Source organism: Talpa europaea, assembly GCF_964194135.1.
Source record: "Talpa europaea genome assembly, chromosome: 1".
Taxonomy (NCBI): Eukaryota; Metazoa; Chordata; class Mammalia; order Eulipotyphla; family Talpidae; genus Talpa; species Talpa europaea.
In genome coordinates, this window is record NC_140073.1 from 123813500 (window position 1) to 123840632 (window position 27133).

General features: G+C 38.9%; 1 protein-coding gene across 3 annotated transcripts in view; it reads left to right on the forward strand.

Annotated features, from left to right (window-relative positions):
- Positions 1–27133, forward strand: part of MYO1B (myosin IB) — a gene marked incomplete at both ends in the record, with an annotated part of 128230 nt that overhangs the window by 36477 nt on the left and 64620 nt on the right. For all 3 annotated transcript variants that reach the window (XM_084228586.1, XM_084228587.1, XM_084228588.1), the window contains 4 exons: positions 6425–6519; positions 18783–18887; positions 23153–23199; positions 26535–26598. In XM_084228586.1, coding sequence (XP_084084712.1) covers positions 6425–6519; positions 18783–18887; positions 23153–23199; positions 26535–26598 — 311 coding nt within the window. The remainder of the gene's footprint in view (positions 1–6424; positions 6520–18782; positions 18888–23152; positions 23200–26534; positions 26599–27133) is intronic.

Consider the following 27133-nt stretch of genomic DNA (forward strand, 5'->3'; position numbering starts at 1 on the left):
ATTTGAATTAAAATCCCAGTTGTCTGTTCTTTCCACCAAATCAGGTGTGTTTTGTTAATTTCTGGACAGGGGAAATAACATAATTTCCGCCTTGCTTTCTCTGTCCTCCCAGCTACTGGCCTAGGATATGCCTTGGGGTTAATTTTGCAGCTTTCTATGACTCATCTCTTAGTAAAAGCTTTCCTTTCCTGAATGTCTTTAAGGCTATTGCTAATGTATTTTACCTTGTCCCACCCCCTTTTTGGGTATCTTTAGTGTCTTTCCCATTGGACTTTAAGCTTCTAGGAGACAGATTATCTTCATCATCACCCACAGAACCCTCACAGCAAGTACAGTGCCTCTCATTGCATGGGGCCCATGGCCTCCCTGGGTATTCTGTGGCCTCCCTGTACTCTTCCAATTTAGTTATTAGAGAGTCGATTCAAGACAGTAGACACCATTCTCACTTCATTAATTTGTGGGCTAAAGCTCTGCGGCAGCACAGACTAGGTAAGAGGAGTCAGTTTCTTGGCTTTTGATTGCTTGCCAAGCCCAGAGCAGGAAGCTGCCCTATTGGGCAGCTTACCCCCACCATATCTTGTGTCTTATGCTCAGGACACCGTTTTCAGAAGGAAGTCCACAGCGCAAGGGATTACCCTCTGATTCTAAAGAGCAGTTTCCAGGTCCTGAATGCAGATGTTTCCTCCTCTTTGCTTTCGTACCTTAAGTCCGGTCCTTTTTCCTTCCTGCCATAATTTGTCCTCTTAAACCTCTTATCTACTTCCTATTGTATGTCTGCAATACCTCACTTTTGCAATCCACCTTTGAAAGAGTCACCCTTTGGCCCAAGTCTGCCCTCATCCTAGTCTCCAGAAGAAGGAAGGTATTTACTCTGTTGAATAAGTAACTCTCAGCTATCTGGCCCTGGACTGGACCTCCTTGAGGATCACCATTGTGATTTTAATAATGGTCAGGCCTATGGAAGAATTTGAGTGTCCCCCAAAGCTGCTGTATCACAAGAGGTTTATAAAGAACATTTCTAAAATCTTGAAAGAACACTACTGCTTAAGTGCTCTTTGCTGCTTATTTTAGATTATATTTTATAACTAACAGGTGCATTTTTTAAATGAAGAGTTTGCTTATAAATTCTATACTAAAGTACAAGGGTTTCTTGTCCAATTACACAGGGATGGCTAGCATTCTTTAATCCATTATAATATATATGAACCACTTTTATATACACAGCATTCAAATACTGTGATTTTTGTCCCCTTAGTGGTAACATTTGACTGTCAAGATTAAAAAATATTTGAGCGACTCATTAAAAAATAATAAGACCTGGGGGCCTCCCTGGTGGCGCAGCAGTTGAGCGCTGGGTTGCGAAGCTGCCCACAGCCTCTGCAGCGCCGGTTCGATCCCCGGCTGCTCCCGGCCACCTGAGGAGGGTCCCACATGGCACGCAGACCTCTCCTGCCGCCTGCTGCTCCCCTCAGCAGTGTACTTCGGTCCTTCTGCCTGCTCTGCTCCCTGCTCTGACTCTGGTGAATTCTCTCACCCTCCCGTGCTTCTGACTGTGCCCAGTGCTTGTATAAATAAATAAGTAAATGAATCTTTAAAAAAAAAAAAAAAAAGACCTGGTGTCCATTGAGGCTGATTTAGACAGTCTATGAAATTTCACAAAATGATTACAAAGTCTGTTTTTGCGAAAGACTCTTGATTTAAGGCCTGACTTTTGGACTTTTTTTGATGCTTTAGTGTTGTCACATCAGAGCAGATGTCATCTTAAGATGATTTATCCTTGATAAGATAATTTCTGTTTTTTAACTAATAGAAATAAGTCTTTCCCCATTATGTAGCCAAAAGAAATCAATGTGGCTACTTCTGTTTAGGGCATAATAATCTATTTGAATTTAGAAAGTTAAGTGTTGACAAAATATCCTTAGAAAAATGATTATAATTTTTTTTTTAATGATAGTTAAGTCTCACCTGCACTATGCCATTTATCCTGCCATGGTGTAACTTGTGGCTTATAATGAAATGAAACTTGGCACTTTCTGACTTTAGGTGTTCAAGGAGAAAAAGTACAATGTGGTTTTGCTTACTTACCAATTGTTTTTGCACAGTATGTCTTTTTTCACCTTATTTCAATTCAGCTTGTCTGTAACTTCACATTTTAGGTGTGACCCCCATAGGCAGAATATAATTGGGTTTTACTTTTGTATCCATTCTAACATCCTCTGCCTTTTAATGGGAGTATTTTGTCAAGTAATATTTAATGTGATTCTTGATATGGTTGAATTTTTTTAGCATTTAATCATTTATTTGTTTGCCCCCTCTGTTTTTCTTCCTCTTTCCTACCTCCCAATGTAGATTATTTGTACATTTTTTGAATTCCGTTAATTTTTTAAATTTTAGTGATAGTTCTAGGCATTACAATATATATCCTTTTCAGAATTCATAGAGTTGATCTTATTCCACTTTATGTTAAATATAGAAACCTTGCTGGCATTTGGGTCCATGTTCCATCCTTCTCTCTCCTGTCCTTTGTTCATTTTCATATTCTTTTCTTTGTACTTCATAGTATTTATTTTGCTTGTCGTTACTTATTTTAAAGAAAAGCTTATTTTCATTATCTTATATAGCTTACATTTTTAGAAATTCTTATCAGTGTTGTGACTAGGAGGGACTAGTGTTTTGTTGTAAATGTTAATTTACCATGCTCTTGTATGTGGTACATATACACCATGGATTATTACTCAGCATTCAAAAAAAATAAACACATGCAATTTGCAGCAACATGGATGGCGCTGGAAGGGATCATGCTCAGCGAAATAAGCCAGAAAGAAAAAGAAAAATACCGGATGGTCTCACTCATAGCAGGAATCTAGAAAACTTAAATAAGGGAGCAGGAAAAAAAATAACTATCAGAAAGTAAAAATCAAAATCAACACACAACTATGAACCAGAGACACTCTATGGGGGGTGGGGGACAGGGAGGGGAGGGATTGGGGTCAAAATAAGGGGGTCATAATTGTATGGGGAATATAAAAATAAAATTTATAATAAAAAAAATTACCATGCTTGTGCTGACAGAAGACAAAAACACAATAAAACTTGCCAGAATAAAAAAAATTATAGTTGTTTGCAACAAACAAATGTAAATACTTATTTTCCCTACAGATGAGAAGGGTAGAAGAGGAACACTTATGTTACAAGGTGACTTTTTCAAGCAGGTCAACTTTTTCTGAATTAAGAATATGAGTGAGACAATTACAAATGTACAGATGTCTACAATAGCTTTCATAAAAAGGCCAACATTGTGCCTTCCTTAAAAACAAACAAGTGAAAAACAAAAACCCTTCAAGGTCACCATACAAAACACACCACACACATGATTCTCTTTCTCCATTTCCTTCCCTTCCATGTCCTCCTTGTGAACTACTTTAGCCCTCAGTGGGGTTCAATATAAATCTAAAATTGGTGGAACACTTGGAGGTTAGGAATGTTTTGGAAAAACATTTAATTTTTTTTATTACTTAATTTTAGAAACATCCAATTTTTAGGGCTAACCAGAGCTAGAAAGGAAAGAAATAGTTGAGATTTGTAGATCTCAATTGTCGATGGGAATTTTGAGACTTAAGTTATTTTTAAGTTAAATTCAGAGGCAGAATTTCCCTATTATGATTTGAGAATATTCTAGGATTCAGGGTTGAATGAAAGGGGGTACCATTTGAAGAGCTTTTTGAAGAAAAAGATATGAAACAAAAAGGTAGAAATAGTACTGAGTTCAGGAAAGTTTCCTGAATCAAACAAAGATTTTGAACACTTTTTCTAAAGGAGATGCCAAACTGAAAGTCCTCAGAGTGGATTAGCCTGCTTTCTCAAGCAACTTGACAGCCACAGAGACTGCGAAATAGGGATACACTTGGAAAAATACAGGTAGTGATGGCGACTGTTTATTTGGGTGTCACAGCATCTTGTCTGCTTTACCCTGTAAGTGGAAAAAAAACTTAGAAAAGGAAATGGCAGAGAGGGAGCATGGAGTTCTGGGACCAGAAAGCAGAACCACTGTGGAGATTAACATTCTGAACAGAAATAAGATGGAGGAGAAACAGAAATACCAGTGAGATAATTCTGAACACGCAACCCAGCATTCTGCTCTGACAAAAAATAACAGATGAGCCCCCAGCCAACCTTCTACGACCTAAAAGGGGTAGATACAGCTGTTTGGAAACGTGTAGTGAACATACTCAGTGCTGGGGAAAATTTGACTCTCAACGAACAGCTTTTTAGCTGGTCTGCAAATGAAGGGAGGCTTGCATTCAAATGTCAGGCAGTCTATTCTTAGAGCTCAAGTAGAGGACAGAAGAAGTGGCTAAAACCGTGTGCTTGATGTGGTGAGATAAAAACCAGGCTTGCCCCTTGCGTTATCGTCATTATGTTATAATAAACCGTTCATTTTTGTGTGTGGTAAATAACAATGCTGACATACTCACAAAATAATGTGAAGCATATGGGTCACAACTGTTTTTAAGTAAAAATGTCTCTAAAGATTTATTTAGGTTCCTTAATTATAGACTGGTTTTGGAGACTGGCATGTGGTTTCAGTTTAGAGTTATAAATGTTGGCCTTGGTGATGGGTACGTGCTAATGTTGCTGGAGAGAATGAGAACAAGATTGGAAGAGGGACTGTGTTCTCCAGCACTTGCACTTTGTGCCATTTATTTTTAAGTGAAGTAATGATTTGTGATTATACAAAATAAGGATGATGACCTTTTTACTGTATTTGAGATGGGTGTGCCAGTAGTGCAGGTCAGTTTTCCCAATGTTTAGTATTTTAATTAGTAAATTTTCATGGCAACTTGAAATCATTGACTCTTTAGAGTACTGAAAGAATAACTATACACGTTAGTTTTATCTTGTATTAAAATATAATAAAATATCTTGTATTATAATATCTTGTATTAAAATATTGACTCATCTCAATAGATGAGTCAAGCCCAGTTTTGAGGGACAGCAATTAAGTATTTTTCTCTGGACAGACAAGAAAAAATGTATGTTCCACTTAGGTGTTTGGACTAGAAATAACCTTATGTCAGAGTCATTTGTGATCTACAGCCTGTGTGTGTACACATATGTGCATATGCATATACATGTACAGTTATTCATGTTAGAAGTAATTTTGCATCATTTAACATCTGGTAATGGTGTAATATATAAGGCTACCTTGCAGCCCTAGGAACATCAGAACAGGTCTGTGTTAAACATTTACCAAGAGATTGGTGAACACATATGGTTGGAAAAGTTCATTTGTTTGCTGTAATGTGGTTTTCTGCCGATGATGATGATTAGTGGCATCTGTAAACAACTGGAAAGAGTGGGAAGGGGAGGAAGACTAATAAGCAATCGAAGCCCACTTCCCTTCTCTGCATGATTGTGATAGAAGAAATGAACTTCCTGTTTACCATTCTTTGTTCTTCAAGTGATGACGTTGATATACTTGGAAAGAATCTACTCATTCATTCATTCATTTTTGGTAGTGATTATGCCCGTATTTCTGGCTTCGCAGATGGCAAGAGAGTAGTTAGATAGGAAGGAAGACAGGCTGTGCCCTGCGTTATACTCTAGTAGGGGAGAAGAAGGTGTGAATAATACAAATAGATCTGGACATTTACAACTTTCAAAGTGTTCTTGTACACTTTTACTTAATCCTTTAAGTTAATGTATGTGGCCATATTCTTTACCCGTGGAGTATCATTTTGTCAAATGATTTTTCAGTTATCTAGAAGGGGCAAAATTTACTTTATTTGTAAATTTATAAAATTACAAATTTACAAATAATGTAAATTTTGAGGAGGAGAAGGCCATCATGAGGACTGGCCCTTTGTCATCAAAGGCCTCAGTGAGAAGCTTGATGGCTGGGTGCTGGACAAGAAAACATGGGAAGACATGCCTGCTTCTGGTGGACCTTGCTTTCTCAATCATTTGTGTTGTTCCGTAGTTAGTTTAGTGACAATCACGTCTGAAATCTTCTAATGGTTGAAAAACATTTTTCTTCCTAATGGTTTTGCAACTTGTGTCTCTTACTGAAAATCTCAACATTATCCACTTGAGGACCTGTGTTCTAACCTTTTCTCCTCAGTCTCTGAATTGCAATCTTAATAAAATGAACCATAAATAGAGTATGTGGATTAAATAAAGCATGTTTTCAGAGTACAATAAGTTAATATCATTTTGGTTAACAGCAAATGCTTGGGGAAAGGTAAAATGGGCCTCTAAGGGTGGGTGGGTTTATTTAAAGAATTTGAAGGAAATAAAAGGTGGTATTTCAGCTTTCTATCAAAAGTGTATCTATGGCCCTTCAAAGAGCCCATAGTTACAGCTGATAAACACATAATAATGAGCTGAATTCTAAGGACTTTTTTTTCCCCTTTATCCCCTGCAGCTTTGCCCTGTCAGATGAAGCATACAGGTCTCTACGAGATCAAGATAAAGACCAGTGTATTCTCATTACTGGGGAGAGCGGAGCAGGAAAAACAGGTACAGCCACCCCTGGACAACCTTTCTTTGACCTCTGTGGAAGGCAGGTGCTGCACAGAAGATAGAAAAAGGGCAGTGGGCCTCATTAGCATGCAGCTGCTTAGGGCCACTGCCAAGGCAGCTTTGATGAGGCTTCTGATTAGGATCATGGACTGTTTTCTGGGCAAGATGTACCCCATCTCTCTCAAGAAGAAACAGGTGCTTGCTAGAGGGGTTCCAACCAAAGTGGGGCTCTAGTGTTGGATTCTAGGCCTTTCTAGTGCAGTCCCTGAGTGCTTTGAGGTCTATTACCTTTCTTCCAGGACACCAAGGCTTCAGAGGTCTTCCCATTTCCCCATGGGACTCCAAATTATTTGGGCTCTGGGAGACCACGGTCACATCTTATCTTTGCTAAAAAAGTGAGGACGGTACCAGGAAAAGGCTGAATTTCACTCTAAAGAAATCTTTCTCTGAAGTCTAAAATGTGGAGATTTTTATATGTATCGTTTTAAATAAACTGGCAACCTTCCTGTAAAGTAAACCTGCAACTGGATGGATTTAGACTTTTTTATTTCCTTGTGCTATTAATGAAAGCGATTTGTATGATTAATGATCTTGAGTGAGGTACCCAGCTCCCTGGAAACAACTCAACGGAGCTAAGTTCTAAGCCCAAACTTGGTCAGAGGAAGCCGCTGTTACCATGAGTTCCTTTGACAGAACTGCTGAATTTGTGGAGGAGGAGGATGGTGAGGGAGATGGTATTTTCATAATCTTTTCATCTGTAAAATGTTGGTTTTTTATGTAAGACATTGATAATTGGTAATTTCTGCTCACTCGCCAAAGTGGAATTTAAATGTTTCTACTTTGGCTGTTTAGCTACCAGATTAATAGCTTTGAGTCCCTGGTGATGAGGATAAGAAAACCCCCATGGATGTTTCCAGCAGCTGACTGAATCCATTCTCTTACTGGCTTGTAGACAACATTTTCTTGCTGTGCTCTCATGTGGTAGAGAGAAAGAGGGAACCTTTCTATTTTTTAATCTGTCATCTGTCTATCTGTTGATGCAAATTGGTTTACAGCAGTGTATAGCATTCATAGTTATAGGATCACATATCACATCCACTGCAAGCCACCCACATCCTCCATCAGAGTCCATCGTGTCCCCGCCCCAGTCTTTTCTCCCTTCAACGCCCCCTCTGGTGGCCTCAGTTCTACAGTCAGATTTCTAGGGTTTGTTATTGGTTTGGTTTTATCTGACCTTTTGTTTTGTTTCTGTACATTCCACATATAAGTGATACCATCCGGTATTTGTCTTTCCCCTTCTGGCTTATTTTGCTTAGCATAATCCCCTCCAGTTCCCTCCATATTGTCACAAATGGCAAGCATCCATCCTTTTTCCCCTTTATTTTTTTGTTCTTATAGCTGAGTGGTCCATTATGTATTTATACCACATCTTAATCCACTCCTTTGTCTTTGGGCATTTAGGCTGTTTCCATAGCTTGGCTGTTGTAAATAATGCGGCAGTGAACACAGGAGTGCAGATATCCTTTTGAATTAAGTGCTTTTGCATTTTCGGGTAGTACTTAGGAGTGGAATTGCTGGAGCAAATGTAGAATTTTTTTAATGTTTTCAGAAATCTCAGTGCTGTTTCCTGTAGGGTACATTCCCACCAGCAGTGTACAAGGGTTCCTGTTTCTCTTATGTCCTCATCAACACTTGTTTCTGGTCTTACTCTTATGGGCCAGGTGCGGTGGTATCTTAATGTGCATATCTCTATTTGCATTTCCCTGAAGATAAATGATGATGAGCAATTTTCATATGCCTGCTGGCCATCTATATGTCTTCTTTGGAGATGTGCCTGTTTAGCTCTTCTGTCTGTTTTTTGTTTGGGTTATTATGATGTTTTCCTTTTGTTGAGTTGTGTGAGCTCTTTGTAGATCTTAGATATCAGCCCCTACATATATATATGGTGTACAAATATTTTCTCCCATTCAGTAAGGTATCTTTTTGTTTTACTGATAGTTTCTCAAGATTTTTTAAAAATCATCTCTGTTGATCATTTTACATCCTGCATCTCCATTATTTTCATATTTAAAGTTTTAATTATACCTTTTATTCATTAATTTTATTTCTTGGGACATTCATTTGTTTTTCTGAATTTTCTTGTATATCTTTGATCACCTTTTTTAGTGTTTTCTTCCATTTCTTTGAATTTCTTTATCATGATAATTTTAAAGTTTGTATCTGATCGGAAGAAAAGCCGTTGCACATCTTTGTGGTTGGATTCTGGTGATTTGTTCTCTCTCTGCTGAAATATTTCCTTGACTCAAGGTGCCATGTGTAGTGTTTTTCCATGTTCCCATTTTGTGGCTTTCTAGGTTGTGTGTGTGTTTAAGTGTCCTAAGGGTATAGAACTTCCACTTTACCAGCTGATTGTTGGGGAGAACTCAACTGCAGCTACTGAGTCAGGGGATGGGGAGGCACCTGGAGGGGTCCAGTCACTGGTGAAAGTGGCATGTGGGAGTGACTCAGGTTTATGGTACTGCTCAATGCTCTTCTCTGGGTTTCCAGACTTCACACCTCTGTAGTCTGTGGGGCTGTGCTGTGTGGCTTCCCAGAGTCAGCTTGATCAAGTCCCTAAGAGGGTAAGGAAGAGGGACACAGCTTTGCGCCTTTTCCTCTTCACTGGGGACCTGACCTGCCGGGGACACCCCAGCTCCTCTGCATGCATCTACCCTCAGTTCGGGGTGCACCTCTTCACCAATTAGCTTTCCCTTTCCCAGGTCCACCCACCAAACACAGGAGCACCACTTCAAGATTTCCATGGCAGGTTCTTGACCTGGCTATAGTTTCTTGGTGCCTCTCTTCACCCAGCTTTGGTTGAATGGAGTTGAATTTCCTCAGTGTTCCTTCTGGAGTGGTCAGCCTTGCTATCTGATGTCCAGAAGGCATCTAGTTTGCTGTAACTCACAGGATCCTCTCGGTCCAATACCCCTTTGAACTATTTTCAAATCATCTTCCTGGCAGCAAAGCAGGCAACTGCCTATGCTGCTGTCTTCCTCTTCCCTCCATTATCCCTCTTACCAGACAGGGCAGGGCTCTCAAGGGAGCAGTCACAGCTGGAGATGAGTTTCCTCATCCATTGCCAGCAACACTCATTCTCATCTGTCTGGGAACCAATTTTTAAACATTTTTCCCCCCTCCCTCTTCTTAAAAGGACACAAATCCCATCATGTCCTCATCTAGGCATAATTACCTCTTAAGGGCCTCCACTTTGGGGGTTAGGGTTTCAACGTATTAATTTTCTGGGGAACATAAATATTCAGCCCCTACCACCATTTTTTATTCCCTGTGTCTTCATACATGGGACATGATTCTGTTTGACTGCCATTAATCCCATGGATGGCATGTGTTCTTGAGGTTGCAGCCATACTACCTAGCTTAATGCCCAGCACTCAGCAGGCAATTGCTGCATATTTCAGTGATAGAATAAATGTCATCCTTCAATCTGAAGAGCCTGCGTCTGTATTTTTATTTAAGTAATTGACAAAAATAATGAACAGAACTTGCCAAAGATGGATCCTCTTGAAAATTGCCCAGTCTCATTTAAAACACAGTTGCTTCCTATTAAAAGTTGATTTATTATTTTGCTTCATTCTGGATTGCCTTTCCCTTTTTCTGTAGTGTCACTTCAGGGGGTTTCAGCTATTTTCTGATTATTGTTCTTCCCTCCCAGACTGTACACTATAACCAGTACCTCTTTTCTGCTCTCCCAGCTGTCATAACCTGTTTGACATCTCTGCTTGCGTGTCTCATAGAAATCTCAGACTAAACATAAACAAAACTGAGCTCTTGATTTCATTTTTCCCTTCCTACTCAGACTTCCTAATCTCTATGAAAGGTACCACCAGTCTGTCTAAGCACATCCGTGATATTTTACTTTCCTGTATCTCCCATATGAAATCTGTTTTCTAACCCTGTCAATCCTGCCTCTAGAATATATCTCCTGCCAAAAGATACATTTCTTCCTTTTCTTCATGTCCTTTTCTTTGTGTCCTTTCCTTTTCTTAGGGAACTAGTTGAAATCACCAACCATTATTTCCCAGGAAGGACTATTTGTGTTTCACTAATGGGTCTCTACCTTTTACCTTAGTCTTGCTTACAGTTCCTTTTCACAGATAGCAGAAAGATCTGTAAAAATGAAAACTGTATCATTCCCTTAGCCTCGTTAATCATTACTTTGCTGATTGGTTTTTTGCCCTGTGTAGAAGCCTTTTTATTTGATGGGAACTACTTTTGCTATATCCCGTAAGTCATGGTATACTTTGTTTCAGTTTTGTTTTTCCTCAAGATATTTTTTATTTATAACTTTTTAATAGTTTTCGTTTCACTAAAACAAAAGCTAAACCCAGTGGGCCTGTCCATCATCACACAAGGTTCTATGTGATCTAGCCTTTAACCTCTTCAGGATTTTATATTCCTGCTTTTCATTCCTTTGATAATGGTAGTTCCTGTGATTTCTCACTAAAAACCTGATGTTGTATTTGGGCAGTGTTTTCATTACTTAATTTTCTATTTATTTCTAGATCATTCATTTGAGTTTCTGGGTGTGGGCTTTTAACTCTATTTGCATAGAAATTTGAGAAATCTTTGTTCACAATTCTTTCTAGAAGATACTTTAAGAGGACATTGGTATCTTAGTAGAAGTTATTGCCTCTTCTGTCACCAACCAATTCTTTCTTGTGTAACAATTCTTAGAAGCAACAATTCTTAGAAGCAGTACAGCTTTGTTTCCAAGTTGACCAATGGAAATGGTAGCAAAGCAAGTTAAAAACTATGTCCCTTGACAGAAGGCATTTGTATTGGTGCAGTATCTCATGCTGCTATGTACCACTCCCCGCTCCTCAATCTAAAAGCCTTTTCACTTCATAAATCTTTTTATTTCAGCATGAGGGAGGAAGAGATGAAAGTATTTTTAAGCCTATTAACTTTTTTTTAGGTTTTTGTTTATTCTTTATCATGACTAAAGATAAACTTTTTGAGGCTCTAGTTGTATTAATTTGCTCCTAAGTGAGTCATCACACGTGGGTTGTGATCCCTGGTTTGATTGATCTTGGCCAATTTTTCATCTCCTCTGGAACATATGTTCCAAAAAGATGGCACATCCATTCATTGGCAAGTGTATGATCTCCTCCTTCTCAGAGAGTTGCAAACCTCACTGTTTCTTCCTGAGGTGACATTTCATCTCCTGGTGGGCTCATTTATTTTCCGCATTGAATAACTGAGCAGAGGTTGCTAGTATTGCTTCGATGCTCTCATTCATTCTTTTCATTTTTCTGGTACAAATTTAGTGACTTGAGGTCACTCTTCTTTTCTCTAGTGTTCTCCTGATGTTTTTTTTCTATTCCATAGTTTGTCCTGTTGGCTTCAATTTCCCATTCACCTCTTGAAATCCTTTCCTTCCTATCATCTTCTCTGGATTTAGCTCTTGCTAAGATCCCTTTATTCTCTGTCATAAGCTGGAGAACGGACAGCTGCTTCATCTTTCCCTCTGGTGTAACCATTCTGTTTACGGTATACTTGGTTAGATTCTTCTTCAGGCAGGTGGCTAGAAAAGGTCACCTCAGATACCCTAGAACAGTTCTTTGTGAAACTTCCATTGTGAAGCACCAGGTTCCTCTCCCCGATCTCTCACAGAGCTATCCAGTAAAGGACAAAAAGGGAGACATAAACAATTCAGTCTTTAATTTTTTATATCAGTTTTCATGCACAGAATACTATGAAATTGCTACAAACACTTCTAAAAGCCTACCATCATGTATAGACTAGTAACAGCCCAAGGACTGACCAAGTTTAAGTAGTGCTTGTCCTTGAGACACATTTTGACTAGCACTTTCTAGAGGTGATTTGAAGCATTTGCCTTATTTTTGAGTCACTGTGAATCCTTCATCTCTTGATGTCTCAGTCATTCATTATCACTAAAACTTCTCATGCTAGGAAGTAGACAGTATTCCTGATTGCTGCTGTTTTTAAATATTCACTTAACTATACACTTTGTTAGCTGCTAAGTTCATCCTTTTCTTTTCTCGATTCCCAGCAGTATCTTCTCCATAGAGATATTTACTATTTTGCTCATTTATTCCCATCTTTTTCTACTTTTCTTTTTGAAAGCAGTGTTATAACAATTGCTTCAAAATTTATTTTGGTTAATAAATTTATTTTAGATGATATATATGAGTAAGGCATAGAATTTGTGTGTGGTTTAATATCTGTTTCATGAAGATTACTTATAGAAAAATGAAAACTGGAGAGGGGTTTTACTCTTCAGTACTTGGGAAATGATGCCAGGTCATTTTTGAAATATCACCTTGTCTACTAAAATTGTTTTTGAGTTTTTTTTAAAACTTATGTTAGTAAATTAAAGAAAGAGAAGAAAATTGACATTTATTGAGGGCCTGGGATATGCTGTGCAGTTTATATATATTGTCTCTTTTTGATAAGAATTTTTATTTCCTGACTTATACAGAATCACATATAGTAGCAGAGGTCTTATTTTATTAGAAGCAATTAATTTCACTAGGTTGTAAATCTCCTTAGCATATGACAATGTTACTGGTCTTAAATATTAGATACACTTTTTCACTGCAGGGTAATGTGAAGTAGGCACTCAGGGAGAGATGTGAACTCTTTTAAGTCCTCTGGGGTCCTAATTAATTCATCATTGCTGTGCTAAATAAAAAATCCATCATGCCTCATAAAATGACCCAAGGTTTCTGGGCAGAGGATGTACAAGTCACTACTGTGAAGACAAATAATTGGTGGAGGAATCCTTCAAGTAAATTCTGACGGGGACAGTGAAGCAGAACATCATAGGAACCCATCATAACTACATTTTTCCAAGGACATAAGAGTAAATCTGTGGTCCTGAGAAGATGATCCTGACATGAGAGGAAATATTATAAATTACTTGGATTCTAATTTTACAATTACATCAGTTTCTAAGAACTCTTCCGCCATCTGCTAAAAGAGTTATGAAGCCCGCTTTGCACATTAAGACCTTTGGTTCTGAACCCCAGATGACCTCGTACTACTTCACATCTGTGAGAGTTCTCTGACTCTGTCAGTGACAGAGATGTCACTGACTTTCTGTAGCCTAATCATGATGGGCTGAATATATTCGCATTGAAGCAGAATAGCTAAGCAACTGATGGCTAACTATAGTGAGCTTTTGTTTTGTTTTTTTCCTTGTGAGAAAGGCATCTCTTGACTCACATGTTTCAAGTCATGTTTCATTTGCATTATCAGAGACTTTGTGGGCAGCTTTCAGAAGCAATGCAGCTTATATGTCTTTGTACATCAATTCAATGTGATGGGTACTCATTCTTCTTGGAGCAGAGACTGTGTTTCTCTTTGTACCAAGATTGGAACAGTTCAGGGATGCCTGTCAGATGAGTTTGGATGTGCTGCAGCTGTTGATTGTGCAGCATGTAGACTCATGGCTCAGCACTGACAAGAAGGCTGTTCCTCTGTGCTGCTGAGTCCCTGTTTCATTGCACACAGACATCGCCTTGATTTAGGCAATCTTACTCTTCAGGTCGCCGAACCACCACACCTATGTAATTGAGTTCCAGGAATAACATGGGTGTCCTAAACAAGGAGATTGAGAGCAATAGAAGTAGATAAATATCTGTGTGTGTGCATGTGTGCGCGCATGTGTACAAGCAAATATGCACACATGTTGTTCTGTCTTCTATATGACATAGAGCTTATGGTGACATGACACACTTGATAGTGTATGGATATGTGAAAGCATGCATAAATACCTGTTAACTTCTGGATTCATTTATTAGAAATTCTGTGGGGGAAAAAAAAGCCAGAATAAGCCTTGGTTATATTTGTACCTTTATTCACCCCCCTGACACATTAATTAAATCCATGTAGAGCCTCCTTAGTTAACATGCATAAATTCTGATCTCTTAGAAGTGAGAACCCCTTTCTTTTGTACTCATAGTCACAGATGTTTGTTTTCTTTTTCCATTAATCGATTTCACAATGCTTTCTTTCATAAAAAAATTTATATAATTATATGATCATGTAATAATTACATAACAATATCTAATATGTTGTTCACAACCCTGTGCAAGGAGCCAGAGAATGAAAAGTTAAAATAGTTATTCCCCAATTAGTTAAATTCCCGAATCCCCAGAATCATGAGCTAATAATTTGTGAGCTCATTTCATTCTTTGTAGAAATGAATTCTTGATGCTGGTACTCGGATCTAAAAGTATTTTGTTGGGCCTCCCCGGTGGCGCAGCGGTTGAGCGCTGGGTTGCGAAGCTGCCCGCGGCCTCTGCGGCGCCGGTTCGATCCCCGGCTGCTCCCCGGACACCGGAGGAGGGTCCCACATGGCGCGCAGACCTCTCCTGCCGCCCGCTGCTCCCCTCAGCAGTGTACTTCCGTCCTTCTGCCTGCTCTGCTCCCCTCTCTGGCTCTGGTGAATTCTCTCACCCTCCCGCGCTTCTGACTGTACCCAGTGCATGTATAAAACAAAAACAAACAAATAAATAAATAAAACATGCCTCTATTAAAAAAAAAAGTTTAAAAATATTTTGTTACTGGCCAATTGTCCATTAGTGCAGTTCAACTCTAATGTTCTACCTTTTTCTAGTGAGAAGAAATTTTTATTTGAAGACTCCATGTTTTGTTTGTCTGACAGTTAATGAGCTTTTAAGATTCAAGTTATATTCAAACATATAAGTAGATAAATTTACATATTATAATGTACCTATGAATTAAATGATGAAGTAAGCACTGAACTTAAACTCTGCTATTTTTTTGGTCAGTTTTGAATGCTCCTGATGCAAATTTTCTTCTGTCTAAAAATGACAGTGCTTTTTGGAATTTTGCATACATATGAAAAATATACCTTTTTGTCTCAAATAGATTTACTTAGAGTTTTCCTCAATATGTGTCAGATGTCATTGAGTTTATGATTACTGGATTAGTGTATTCATAGTCTGCTTAAACAAATTGCTTTAGAAAATGTTTACAGTTTTACTCTGTGATTGCCAAGGTCATGTTCAGCTGATTCCTACAACAATCAGCATAATTAAAAAATTAGACTTTGAAATATGGGGCACGATAATTTAATTCTTGATTTTCTATTGCATAAATTTTCGATTTGTATCACTATATAAATGTTTGAATACAGATCCAAATTTATATGAACCTAGCACCAAAGAAACAAAAGGAAATGAAGCAGTGAGGCTCATGAGATACCTGTTATTTCTTGTTTGCAGCACGGTGAAATATTGTGAAAACAATCCTTTTAACTCTGTTAGACCTTGCAAACTAACACTTACTGGTTTACTTATTTCTTTAAAGTAGTGACTATCTAATGAGCTTCTTGAGATAAAGATGAAGTATTATTTCAGGAAAAAATTGTGCATTTTCTCCCTTAGACAATGAGACTTAGGAGAAATTATTCTTAATCCCAGCTTCCAAAAGTGAATTGCTAAATTGAACCAGTAATAAGACCCCTAAGTAGTTAAGAATATGTACATATAAACTTTTTGATGGTTTAGAAATAAATATACTTGAACTGTATGAAAAATTATATCTATAGGGCCTCCCCGGTGGCGCAGTGGTTGAGCGCTGGGTTGTGAAGCTGCCCGCAGCCTTTGCAGCACCGGTTCGATCCCCGGCTGCTCCCCGGCCACTGGAGGAGGGTCCCACATGGCGCGCCGACCTTTCCTGCCGCCCGCTGCTCCCCTCAGCAGTGTACTTTGTCAGTCTGCCTGCTCTGCTCCCCTCTTTGGCTCTGGTGAATTCTCTCACCCTCCTGCACTTCTGACTGCACCCAGTGCTTGTATAAATAAATAAATCTTTAAAAAAAAATTGTATCTATATAACTAAAATAGATTTAGAGTTAATAAAGTTAATAACTTCTATTTAAGTTCATACATCTTATATTCAGTAAATATAAGGATTACTATATAATTTTCATATTATATACCATCCCAATGGTACCTTTTGTTGTTGTTTTTAAGAGTTTTGACCCACAGAGAATTTGATTCCATTTTGTTCTGGCCCTTGAAAGACCTCTGAGAGTCCAAATATATTTTAATGACCACTAAAGAGTTCTCATTCATGATTAATTCCGCTCTGTCCCCTAAGGTAGCTTGTCCCCCAAGTGCATCCTGCACCAGAACAGGATTTCCAGAGAGCTTGGTATGACCTTATCTGAAGTTTGTGGTTTGGTTACAGTGAGGTCCTTAAAATCTGGAATAAACAAGATAGCCTTGGGGTGGGGAATGAGGAACAAAGAATGCTGAATGCCACTAAGAAAACAGATGGTGAGAAAATAGCCTGGAAGTGTTGCTTGAGGGTCAAACTTGAAATTTGGATGTGTGGGAGATTCATGAGAATTGGCCCAGGGTTGGGGACCAGTTAGCACAGGATGGCAGGAAATTGCTTGGAGGAAAGCCTCACTTGAACTTGAAAGCCAGAAATCAGCTTAGAAATTCTAGAGTGTCCTGAAGTGAGCAGAAGAGTTTCCATTTGGACTGGCAGCTTGAGGGAAACGGAGCCCGGTCAGTCTGGGCTGAGCAGTAGTACCTATAGTTGATTAGATTTTAGATATTTAAGCCCTAAGAATAATGGAAAATGTAGTTCAGGAACTTTACACAATACAGAATGTGTTACAGGACAGTGTCCTTTGGAGAAAGGTATTGCAAAGAGGAAAGACCATCTCTCAGTTAGAGTCTTTAAAAGGAGACAGCAGAAATCGACCATCACCGATCATCAGACAATGCATTTTCATTACCCAGAAAGCAAATTGGAGGGAGACCTAACTAACTACTGAAGAGGTATACAAACTCCCACCACAGTGCTCAGGGCCCCATGAGATGCTTTGCCTCTTCTGTGCAGTGTTTGCTAGTTCTCCAGAGGCAGTCATGTTAGGCCTTGAGAACTGCATGTGCCCTGCATGGATTCTTGGTGTTCCATGACTCCAGGGAGTCCACGCCTTTGCATTGGTCAAAGGCCCTATAGCAGGTCTCGGGCATGGGCAGAATGAAGGTGACCCGCCTGCTGTTCATTACTGTTTCTTCGGTGGTGAGACATGGGGCTAGAAGCCACCTGCAAGTCTCCCCTAGAGAAATGGTAGTGTCGAGATTTGCTGCTTACACCTGTAGGCAGAGGTCCTGGGACTCACCTTGAGGAAGGTTCTCCTGCCTTTGATAGAAGTGCTAGAGCAGAGACTCCAGAGAAAGCAAGATTTGGGGAGATTACTTATTTCCATTGCCCAGGCCTCTCTTTTTATTCTACCAACATTTAATAGTTGAGCATTTCCCAGCTCCTCATTATGGAACATTAGAGTTAGGACAGTTGAACAAGAGAGAGATTCCAAAGCAAGTAAGTAGAGGAGCATTCTAATCCTTTTCCAGAGTTCTACAATGCACATGATTCTCCAAGAAGCTCTTTAATAAGGAAACCTATTTCACTTCATCTAACTCACTGTGGCCCCAAATTCATTTGATCCTGGACTCTATTTTCCCTTGGAACTTAGTTAAGAGGATCGAGTTTGAGAAGGTAGCTGCTAATAGGGAACACAGGCTGATTGGGGAAGGATAAAATCATCAAAAGCAAATTTCATCCACTGTACTGTTTGAGCTAAGAATTCTTTGTCATCTTCGGTGGGGGGGCGGAGGGATGTACTTCGCTCAGCCTGCCTTTCGGTGTTACTAGGGAAGCCACGGAAACAACGGAAAAGACTATATTTCTCTTATCAAATCCTTCTATTAGCTGCTTCATTTTTCAGTCAAGTCGAATAATTTATTCTAATTGTGAGCAAACCAGTTTGATTTAGAAATATTTTTGTGGAAGAGCAATTCATTTATCTTTTTAAAAATCCTTTGATCAAGATACCCAGGTTACCAAGGTATTTCTGACTTGAATCATCTGTGCATTATACAATAATTGTACATAAATGATTGCTTTAAGAAGAGAGTTCTGAGGCCTGTTGACTGTGTTACTCAGCAAATGTTTCAGCAGCCCTGTGATAACCTTTAAGTACAGTTCCTGTTATAGCTGAATTAAGAGCATGTCATTGACTAGAAAGTACACTTATTTAAGAAGGTTCCCCGGCAGGTTAATTATTCTCAAGAATACAGGCATTTGAAAACACCATTAGTGGGGTCTTCTATTCCAGATCTCCATATCCCCTCCCACATTTTTTTAAAATGCTGACTTAATTTATTAATGTTGCTTGTTTTCATTCACAGAGGCCAGCAAGCTTGTCATGTCCTACGTAGCAGCTGTTTGTGGAAAAGGAGCAGAAGTTAACCAAGTCAAGGAACAGCTTCTACAGTCCAACCCTGTCCTGGAAGGTAGGATTTTCAGTATGTTGGGTCAGTGTGACTAGAAGTTTTCAGGGCACTTCAGGTACCTGCTGTGCTGGGAAGTGGGGGGGATAGAGAAAAGGGGGCAAGAGGAAGAGATTCAGGTCCAGACCTACCCAGCAAATAAAGCATCCACTGATACTGGCATTTGGCTTGATGACTGGGAAAAACTAGGTGGAAAAGAGCAGCGTGAGTGCAGTGCTCTTTTATTGTTCAGGATGTCACCTGTGGCTGGTTATTTCTTTTGTTAGGACACCGAGGCTGTCTCAAAGACACATTTAAAGGCCAGGTTTTTTCAAGGCCACAGAAAGACTAAACTTAAATATTGAACTCAAATTACATAGTGGGCTACCTGTACTAGTCAGCTTGGGCCACTACAACAAAATGCCATAGACTGGTGGCTTGTACAACAGAAAAATTCTCCCTCATACTTCTGGAGGCTCAGATCAAGGTGGTGCCAAGTAGATTTCTTCTGTGACCTGTTGGCTCACAAGCAGTCACCATCTCACCAGGTGCTCTCTAGATCTCTTCTTCTTGTGTGGGAGTGGGGATGGGATAGTGGGGGTGCTGGCTGCCCTGTGACCTCATCTAATTTTAATTATATTCCAAAGGTTTCATCTCCAAATACCATCACATGGGGCATTAGGACTTCAACAAATGCATGTTGGGAGGGGGTAGTGGTGGAGGAATATACATAAACACTTAAACATTCAGTCTATAATACCTCCAGAAAACAAATCCGGAGTTGAGTCCTCTAAATGCCATGGCGGTTCACATAAACCATTGGTTTAAACCATCCTTTACATTAGAACCAGTAAATCAGTCTTTCCTGATGGATGATTAGCTATATATTTTAAGTCTATCTTTATTGTCATTTAGCAGCATCGTTGAGGTAGAGTAGGGATTCTCAACTCCAGCACAACTGACATCCTGGACCAGATGAGGCTCAGAGGTGAGGTCTGTCTTTTGCACTGTTGGATGTTTGCCTATTAGGTGTTACTGGCTCTCCTGTGCCTACTGGTTTCTGTTGAAAATGTCTCCAGACATTCCCAAATGTTACCTGAGGGGATAAAGAACACTCCTAGTTAGAATCTTGGTCTAGAAGAGTAGTTTCGTTCAATCCCTTTTCAGTGTCATGGAAGGTCAAGATTTAACAGGGATTAAAAACAGAGCTGCTTTGGGGCCTCCCTGGTGGTGCAGCAGTTGAGCGCTGGGTTATGACGAAGCTGCAGCGCCAGTTCGATCCCCAGGCACCGGGTGAGGGTCCCACATGGCGCGCAGACCTCTCCTACCGCCCGCTGCTCCCCTCAGCAGTGTACTTCGTCAGTCTGCCTGCTCTGCTCTCCCCTCTGGCTCTGGTGAATTCTCTCACCCTCCTGCGCTTCTGACTGTACCCAGTGCTTGTATAAATAAATAAATAAAAGTAAAATAAAAAAAAAAAAAAACAGCTGCTTTGTGGTGAGTGGGACTTCCCCCAGTATGGAGGGACAGAACCATGCCCATTGTCTTTGTTACTCAGGCCTGGCCCTTCCTTCCATTTTATTACAAAGGAGACACCATTCATCTTTATCTTCCACTTACTGAAATAAGATTCATGAAAATACTTGAACTTTGTGAGAAGCAAAAGCTAAATAGATCTTTCTTCCCCTGTAGTAGCTAACAAACTATTATAGAAAGTGCTGTGTTTTGCTTTTAGGGTACTGCCCATGTGTTGCATTTCTGTACATGCTTTTAAGAAAGCCGTTATCTAAAGAAGAAGCATTATGGAATGCTATAGTTTGTATCAGTGATTAATTAGAATCTGGCCCTTTATTCAATGGTATTTGAAACTAGGCCCCAGTGGAGGAAATGGAAGAAATGTCTACTGTGGGCATATATTATCTTTTACGGGAATGCTTTACTTTTTAACTGGACCTGCTACTGTAAATGAACATTTAGGACAGTGAATTTAGAAAAACAATTGGCCAGTGTGTCTCAAGTATTCTGTAATGGAACACTTGTTTTTGATTCTGTGGCGCTCAGTAAAGACTTCAGTGTTTAGAGCTGTGTTTAGTAATGTGCAGCTAAGGATTTGTTTGATGAAAAGATGGTTTATGGCTTGCAAATGGGGTCCCAAATTAAGTTTTTTTTTTTTAAAGCAATTCCTTCACTCACCCTTGACCTTCAAGCCACAATAATCTGCCTTTTATGTATCAACCTCTCCAGCTAAACTTTGGGGCTGTGCAGGTGAGTTAGCTTGGCCACCTGTATATGTCCACACCCCCCCTCCCCACAAAGGACTAGCCTACAAAAACATGGAAAATGTCATGGACTTTGTGATAACTAGGCCAACATTTACCATGATCCAGGTTGCATTTATTAGTCTTTTACCTGGTGATGGACATGGGCTTAAGATGTGAACCTCTTCAACAAGCATCCTTTTTTGAATGTTTGAGTGAGAAAACCGGCACGTTCAAATACAACATCTCAGATATTTTCTCTTGAAGGAAACTTTTTAACTAGAATCTCTGATATGACAACTTTCCCTGTGTTGACTGTGTAAATTATGTCTCAACTGACAAAAGCCCACTAATATTTTTGAACAAATCATTTTTAAAAGCCTGCTAACGTGAAATTGAACACATCAGGTCTGACATCCAAATCAACTTAAAACACACAGGTCCATGGCTCAATGGGGAGATGACTTTCAAACCTTGGGCTACCTTTTAGTCCTTAGTCATCATTTAGCTCTTGATACTTTAATCATGTTCTCGCCATTAAATTTGATGAAGTCATGGTGGCTTCTAGGGATTTGATGCCTGGTTCTTAGTTGAGAGATTTATTGCTATTTGCCACATCCTCATGTACACTTTAGTCCCTGCTTGCTACAGTGTGACTCATGGATCCTTGTGACAGCCTTGGTGGAAGGTGGAAGAATGGATAGAAGTGCAGAATTTCTTGCCTGTGCCCCACACCCTTTGCACCTAAGTCTGCATTAACCAAAATCAGGTGGCTGGTTTGTAATGAAAGTTTGAGGTGCACTGCTGGGCTCCACATCATCAAGCAGGGATTCCTTCTGCTAATACTACTTAGGTTTGTTCAACTTTATCCTGTACTCACTTAGCCCAGATTAGTTTGCCCCTGCCTTGTGCACAAACTTGGTGAAACAGTCCTTTTACTTTTGATGGTATAACTACAGGTAAACAGGAACACGCTGTACCTAAGGAAGCATTAACCCCAAGGTTCTTTTTGTCCTGTGGGAAATTCTGACTCTTGGAAGCAGCTAAGATTGCAACAAACTTGGATTTTGCATTATGAACCAATTAGATTTTGTTTATTTTCTGAAAAGTTTCACTTAGATCTTATGGACATTATGTAACATTTTTAGCCTATTGAAAATGATGTTAGTTTCCAAATCTCTTGCTCTTACCTGCATTTAAGAGTTATATATTTAATCACATTTAAGTAGCTTGATGTTAAAATTAATCAAGCAAAATAAAGTTTCCTATGTTTTTTCCATCTGGAAACCTCATCAAGTTTTAGAAAACCTGTGATAATTTAGGTAATCTTCTCTAACCTTGATTCGTTGATAATTGGAAAAGAGTAAAAAATCCTTGCTGAACATTCACTCAGTTGCCTGCTACCTAGATTGTTAAAAAGTGCTGAATTAGGGCCTCCCCGGTGGCGCAGCGGTTGAGCGCTGGGTTGCGAGGCTGCCTGCAGCCTCTGCAGCCGGTTCGATCCCCGACTGCTCCCCGGCCACCGGAGGAGGGTCCCACATGGCGAGCAGACCTCTCCTGCCGCCCGCTGCTCCCCTCAGCAGTGTACTTCGGTCCTTCTGCCTGCTCTGCTCCCCGCTCTGGCTCTGGTGAATTCTCTCACCCTCCCGCGCTTCTGACTGTACCCAGTGCATGTATAAAACAAACAAACAAACAAATAATAAATAAATAAATAAGACATGCCTCTAGAAAATTAAAAAAAAAAAAAGTGCTGAATTAGACAAGATTATGTTTATAATAACACTTGAAGAAAATTCCATAAATCATAGCTCAACTCTTATTCTATAAATTTATGTTAAGACATGGAATCTTTAACAAGTTATTAAGACTTTTCTGTTAGATGTATGTTTCTATGGAAATTTTGGACAGAAATGTCATTCCTACAAGTTGTATTTGCTAGGATTTATAAATGTCAAATATTACATTTTCCTTTTCATCCTACTTGAAATTATGTTTCTGTCAATTTTAACCGTGCATTTGTTTTTTTCTTACTAGCTTTTGGAAATGCCAAAACTGTAAGGAATGACAACTCCTCTAGATTTGTAAGTATTTGTATATGTTTAAGTGTTAGTACTAATATTTTGTTCATTATGTTTAAACAAGAACAGGTATTTAATATCTCTTTATAAAATAAAACATACCATCTCTGTTAAGGCACTAAAAGTTGTATAAGGTCTATCCTTTGCTTTCTGAAATTTTTCTTCTAATTCTTCTTGGAATGACAGGCCTTTTTTTCATGTTTTTTCTGGTTGTGTTCCTCCATAAAATTCCATGAACAATTAAGCTGCTTAGAATAACTCTCATTTACCTGATTTTTGTATCAGAAATCATAATTAAGAGCCAGAAATTAAGTAGAAAAAGGATAAACTGAGTATTAAGTTTTTATACTCTACAGCTCTGCTCCTTTTATTTAGTGGGACCAGAATGGATAGGGGTGAACTCCAAGTCTTTATAAAGGTAAAATTAGTATTTTTGGCAACTAGTGGCAAAGAATTGAATAGTAGAAACTGAAGCTAATTGATATTTTGAGTTTGGTTGAGTTGGAAAAATGCTAATTCCACTGAAAGAAACCGGTCCACCCTCATCTCAGCATGTGGTCTACACATCCTCAGCCCATTGTGTCCGACTGTGACACTGTCTCTCACAACTTTGGTCTTTATAAAGACAGGAACATGGGAGGCAGCTGGGGAGAAGTATACTGAGTGCTATCGTGCATTTTGAAATTGGTACCTCTTTTCTACAGTGTCACCAGTTTTATAAATTTTCATAATAAAAGATCATTTACTTTATAAATTGATTTTTCATACAGATATCTTGGGGGCATTTTTGATGATCTTTTCTGCTTCCCTCTCAGAGACTCTTGTGCTTTCTCTGTCCTTCCTCCTATTAATCCCTTTTCTGTGTTTAACCAGTGGAGGTATTCACTGTTGCAAACAAGAGTGTAACTTTAGGGGGAGATAGTTTTGATAGCTTACAAAGTGGAAAGCTAGATTCCTAATTCCACACTGTGAATTTTTTCCATTGGATTAGCCCCTTAAGTTGTTATAACTGATTTGAGCCATGCCTTTTCCTGTTGTAGTAACAAGGCTAATCTCATTACATAAATAGAATTAGAAGCAAAGTGTGGGCAGATAGAAGTAATTACAGTAAATCAAGCCTCTTTACGGGGGAGAGATTTTATTTTTGCTGTGTGCACATTCGCACACTTTAAAACTATTTGCAAATATATTTAGTCTATAGACCATGAAACTGAAAAAACCATATAGCTTAAAAAGTCATTTCTACTTAGTGATATTTAAAAATCTAGTAAAAGGTTTGGTGGGTGATTTGGCTTATTAAGTAACTTCAGAGAAATCCTATTATAACATGGGTATTAGGGTATGAGATTAATACTTGATTACAGGCTAAATCTTTTCATGCCCAGTTTTTCCCAATTTCTCTGCTTTGTATCTCTGACTTCATCAGTAAGATACTCAAATATTTATATTGTAAATTTGCAATAGGACGCTGCTGCATTTGAAGTTACTACTATATATAATAATGGTTTATGACTACAGGGAAATTATATTTCCTTTGACTATGTTTTACTGGTTAAACACAGAATAAATTTCTTGATCATTTCACTGAGAATCTGGTAGACCCTGTGATAGTCTCGTTATGTATGCTTACTGTCGATGACATCTTAGATGATATTTTAGTGTTTCCATGGAGTTTCCTCATTGTCCCCCCCCTGTCTAATTGGATGCACTGTCCTTCTATTCTTTACCCTGTACAGCAGCCAGGATATGTCATTGTGACTCTCAGGCTACCCCTAACTCTGGTTACTTCTTTCTTTTGCTCCTTCTGCTGAAAGCCGCCAACAACATTTCTCCTGGTGACTGCCTCTCAGATACATCTATTGCTGCTCCTTTGCAGTGCATTCCACACTAGCCAGAGTGCTGTTGTAAAGAAGCGACTCTGACCACGCCATTCTCGTTTAGGAATCTTTAATGACATGACTTTGCTGTCAGAAGAGTCTCCATGCCATGATGTGTTTAAACTGAAAAACAGATAAAATGATTTATACATATAAACTAATGTATATAATTAAGAGCTTGGTATGCTTTCCACTCAAGGTGCTCCCACTTCCTCTCCAGACTGTTTCCCACCCACGATCCTTACAGCTGTCAACTCTTAGGCCTGTTTCTTCCCGCACTCCCCACCCCCAGCTTGCCAGTCTGGCTTCCGACAATTCAAGCTCTTCCTCTGTCCTACTCTGTGTGTGGGCCAGGACCCAGCATGATCCTGTGCACCACAATGTCATATCAGCCTGTCTCTGCTTCCCGCTAGACTGTCAGTTCCCTAGGGGCAGGAGCTATGCCTTGCTTTCCCTTGCACCCACTGTGTTATCTAGGAAATAGTTGATAGGCATTTGCTGAGTGGTAAATGAAGTCTTAAAAAGAGAGATGATCATGACAATGATGAAGGAGAAGGTAAGGAAGCGTGCCGAGCTAATAAAGTCACAGATTGCCTTGTTGACTGAGTGCCCCGGATTGTTTCTTCTCCCTTACCATTATTTTGAAAGTAGAAAAAGTGAGAGTAATTCTTGGGTAGAGTTTAATCTATCTCACTATTACCAAGGTAGAACCTGAAGCAAAACTGATGACAATTTATTAGATCAATGTGTCCTTTTCCAAACAAAAAAGAAGCTTTGAGATTTATTCTGTTAAACTTCTTGCTCTTTAACTAGACAGTTATAGACTGATTCTTTTACAGTCATAATATGAAACTCAATGTTGTTTCTGTGTCTTTAAGATACCTTATATAAACCGTAACGTGAAACCAGGTTACATATTGCTATATGATCTACATCAGAAGCCAAAGAGAGTAAGAGTGATCTGTCTTTGATTCTGAGCTGGTCACACCACACAATCATGCATTTGATTTGAGTAGATAAAAATCAGAACTTTGTGTTCCATTTTATCCACTGTAGGGCATTGTTTGGAGTTTCAGACATGGCTTTAAACAATTTGCCTTTAAAAATACTGTATCTTGCTGATGAGTACAACACAAGGAATACTTACTCTCACCCTTTTTTATTTTTGAATATACACACGCTTCAGAAGTTTGAATCACATATCTAAAAGGGAAAAGTGACATGACGACGGGGAGGATTTATTCTTAAATTAGCAACAGGATATGTTAGCCTTGAGCTAATGGGGTATTTAATATGAATTATTTATGGCGCCATATTGTTTTGTGTCATGGTTACATAAACTGTTTCTTTCTTAATTACATTTAAACTAATATATGAAACAAGCTCGGGATGCTGTTCTCTAGGAAGAGAGCTGACCAAATATTTTGAAGTGAATGTAAACACAAAGTCTTTCTTTGGCAGGGCAAATATATGGATATTGAATTTGATTTTAAAGGCGATCCACTGGGAGGAGTGATAAGTAACTGTGAGTATTTTACTTGAAAGATCATATTTATAATATAACTTTTTAGATACATGGGTCAAGAGAGGTATAAACATGTTTCCTTTTGTTAGACTTTTAACATGTGTTTCAGATTGTCTTAAAATAGAACTTAATTTCTAAATCTTTTCAAAGGATCACTTAATTATTTACCTTTGAAAAACTTTTTAGAAGTCTGCTAAAGAAATAAGTGTTAATCCAGCCATATTTTATATTCTACTAGGCCTTTATGCCAATCCAGTAATAAAAAAGATCTAATGATTATTTTCATAAAAAATTATTCTTTGATTAAAAACAAAATGTAAACAGTTGATTTTAATCTAATAATTTTTGGGGTAACATTTATCCAGTGAAATTTGTTGTGAGAACTTTTTGTGTCTTCCTGTGTATTTAGATCATTGAAGTGTGGGCCTCCTCTGGTGTCCAGAGCAATGTGTCTTAGGTTTGTTCTAGTAGTGCTATGCCTTCTTCATATGAAATTGTGTGTGAACGCCCAAATATGAACCAGATAAAACAAGAC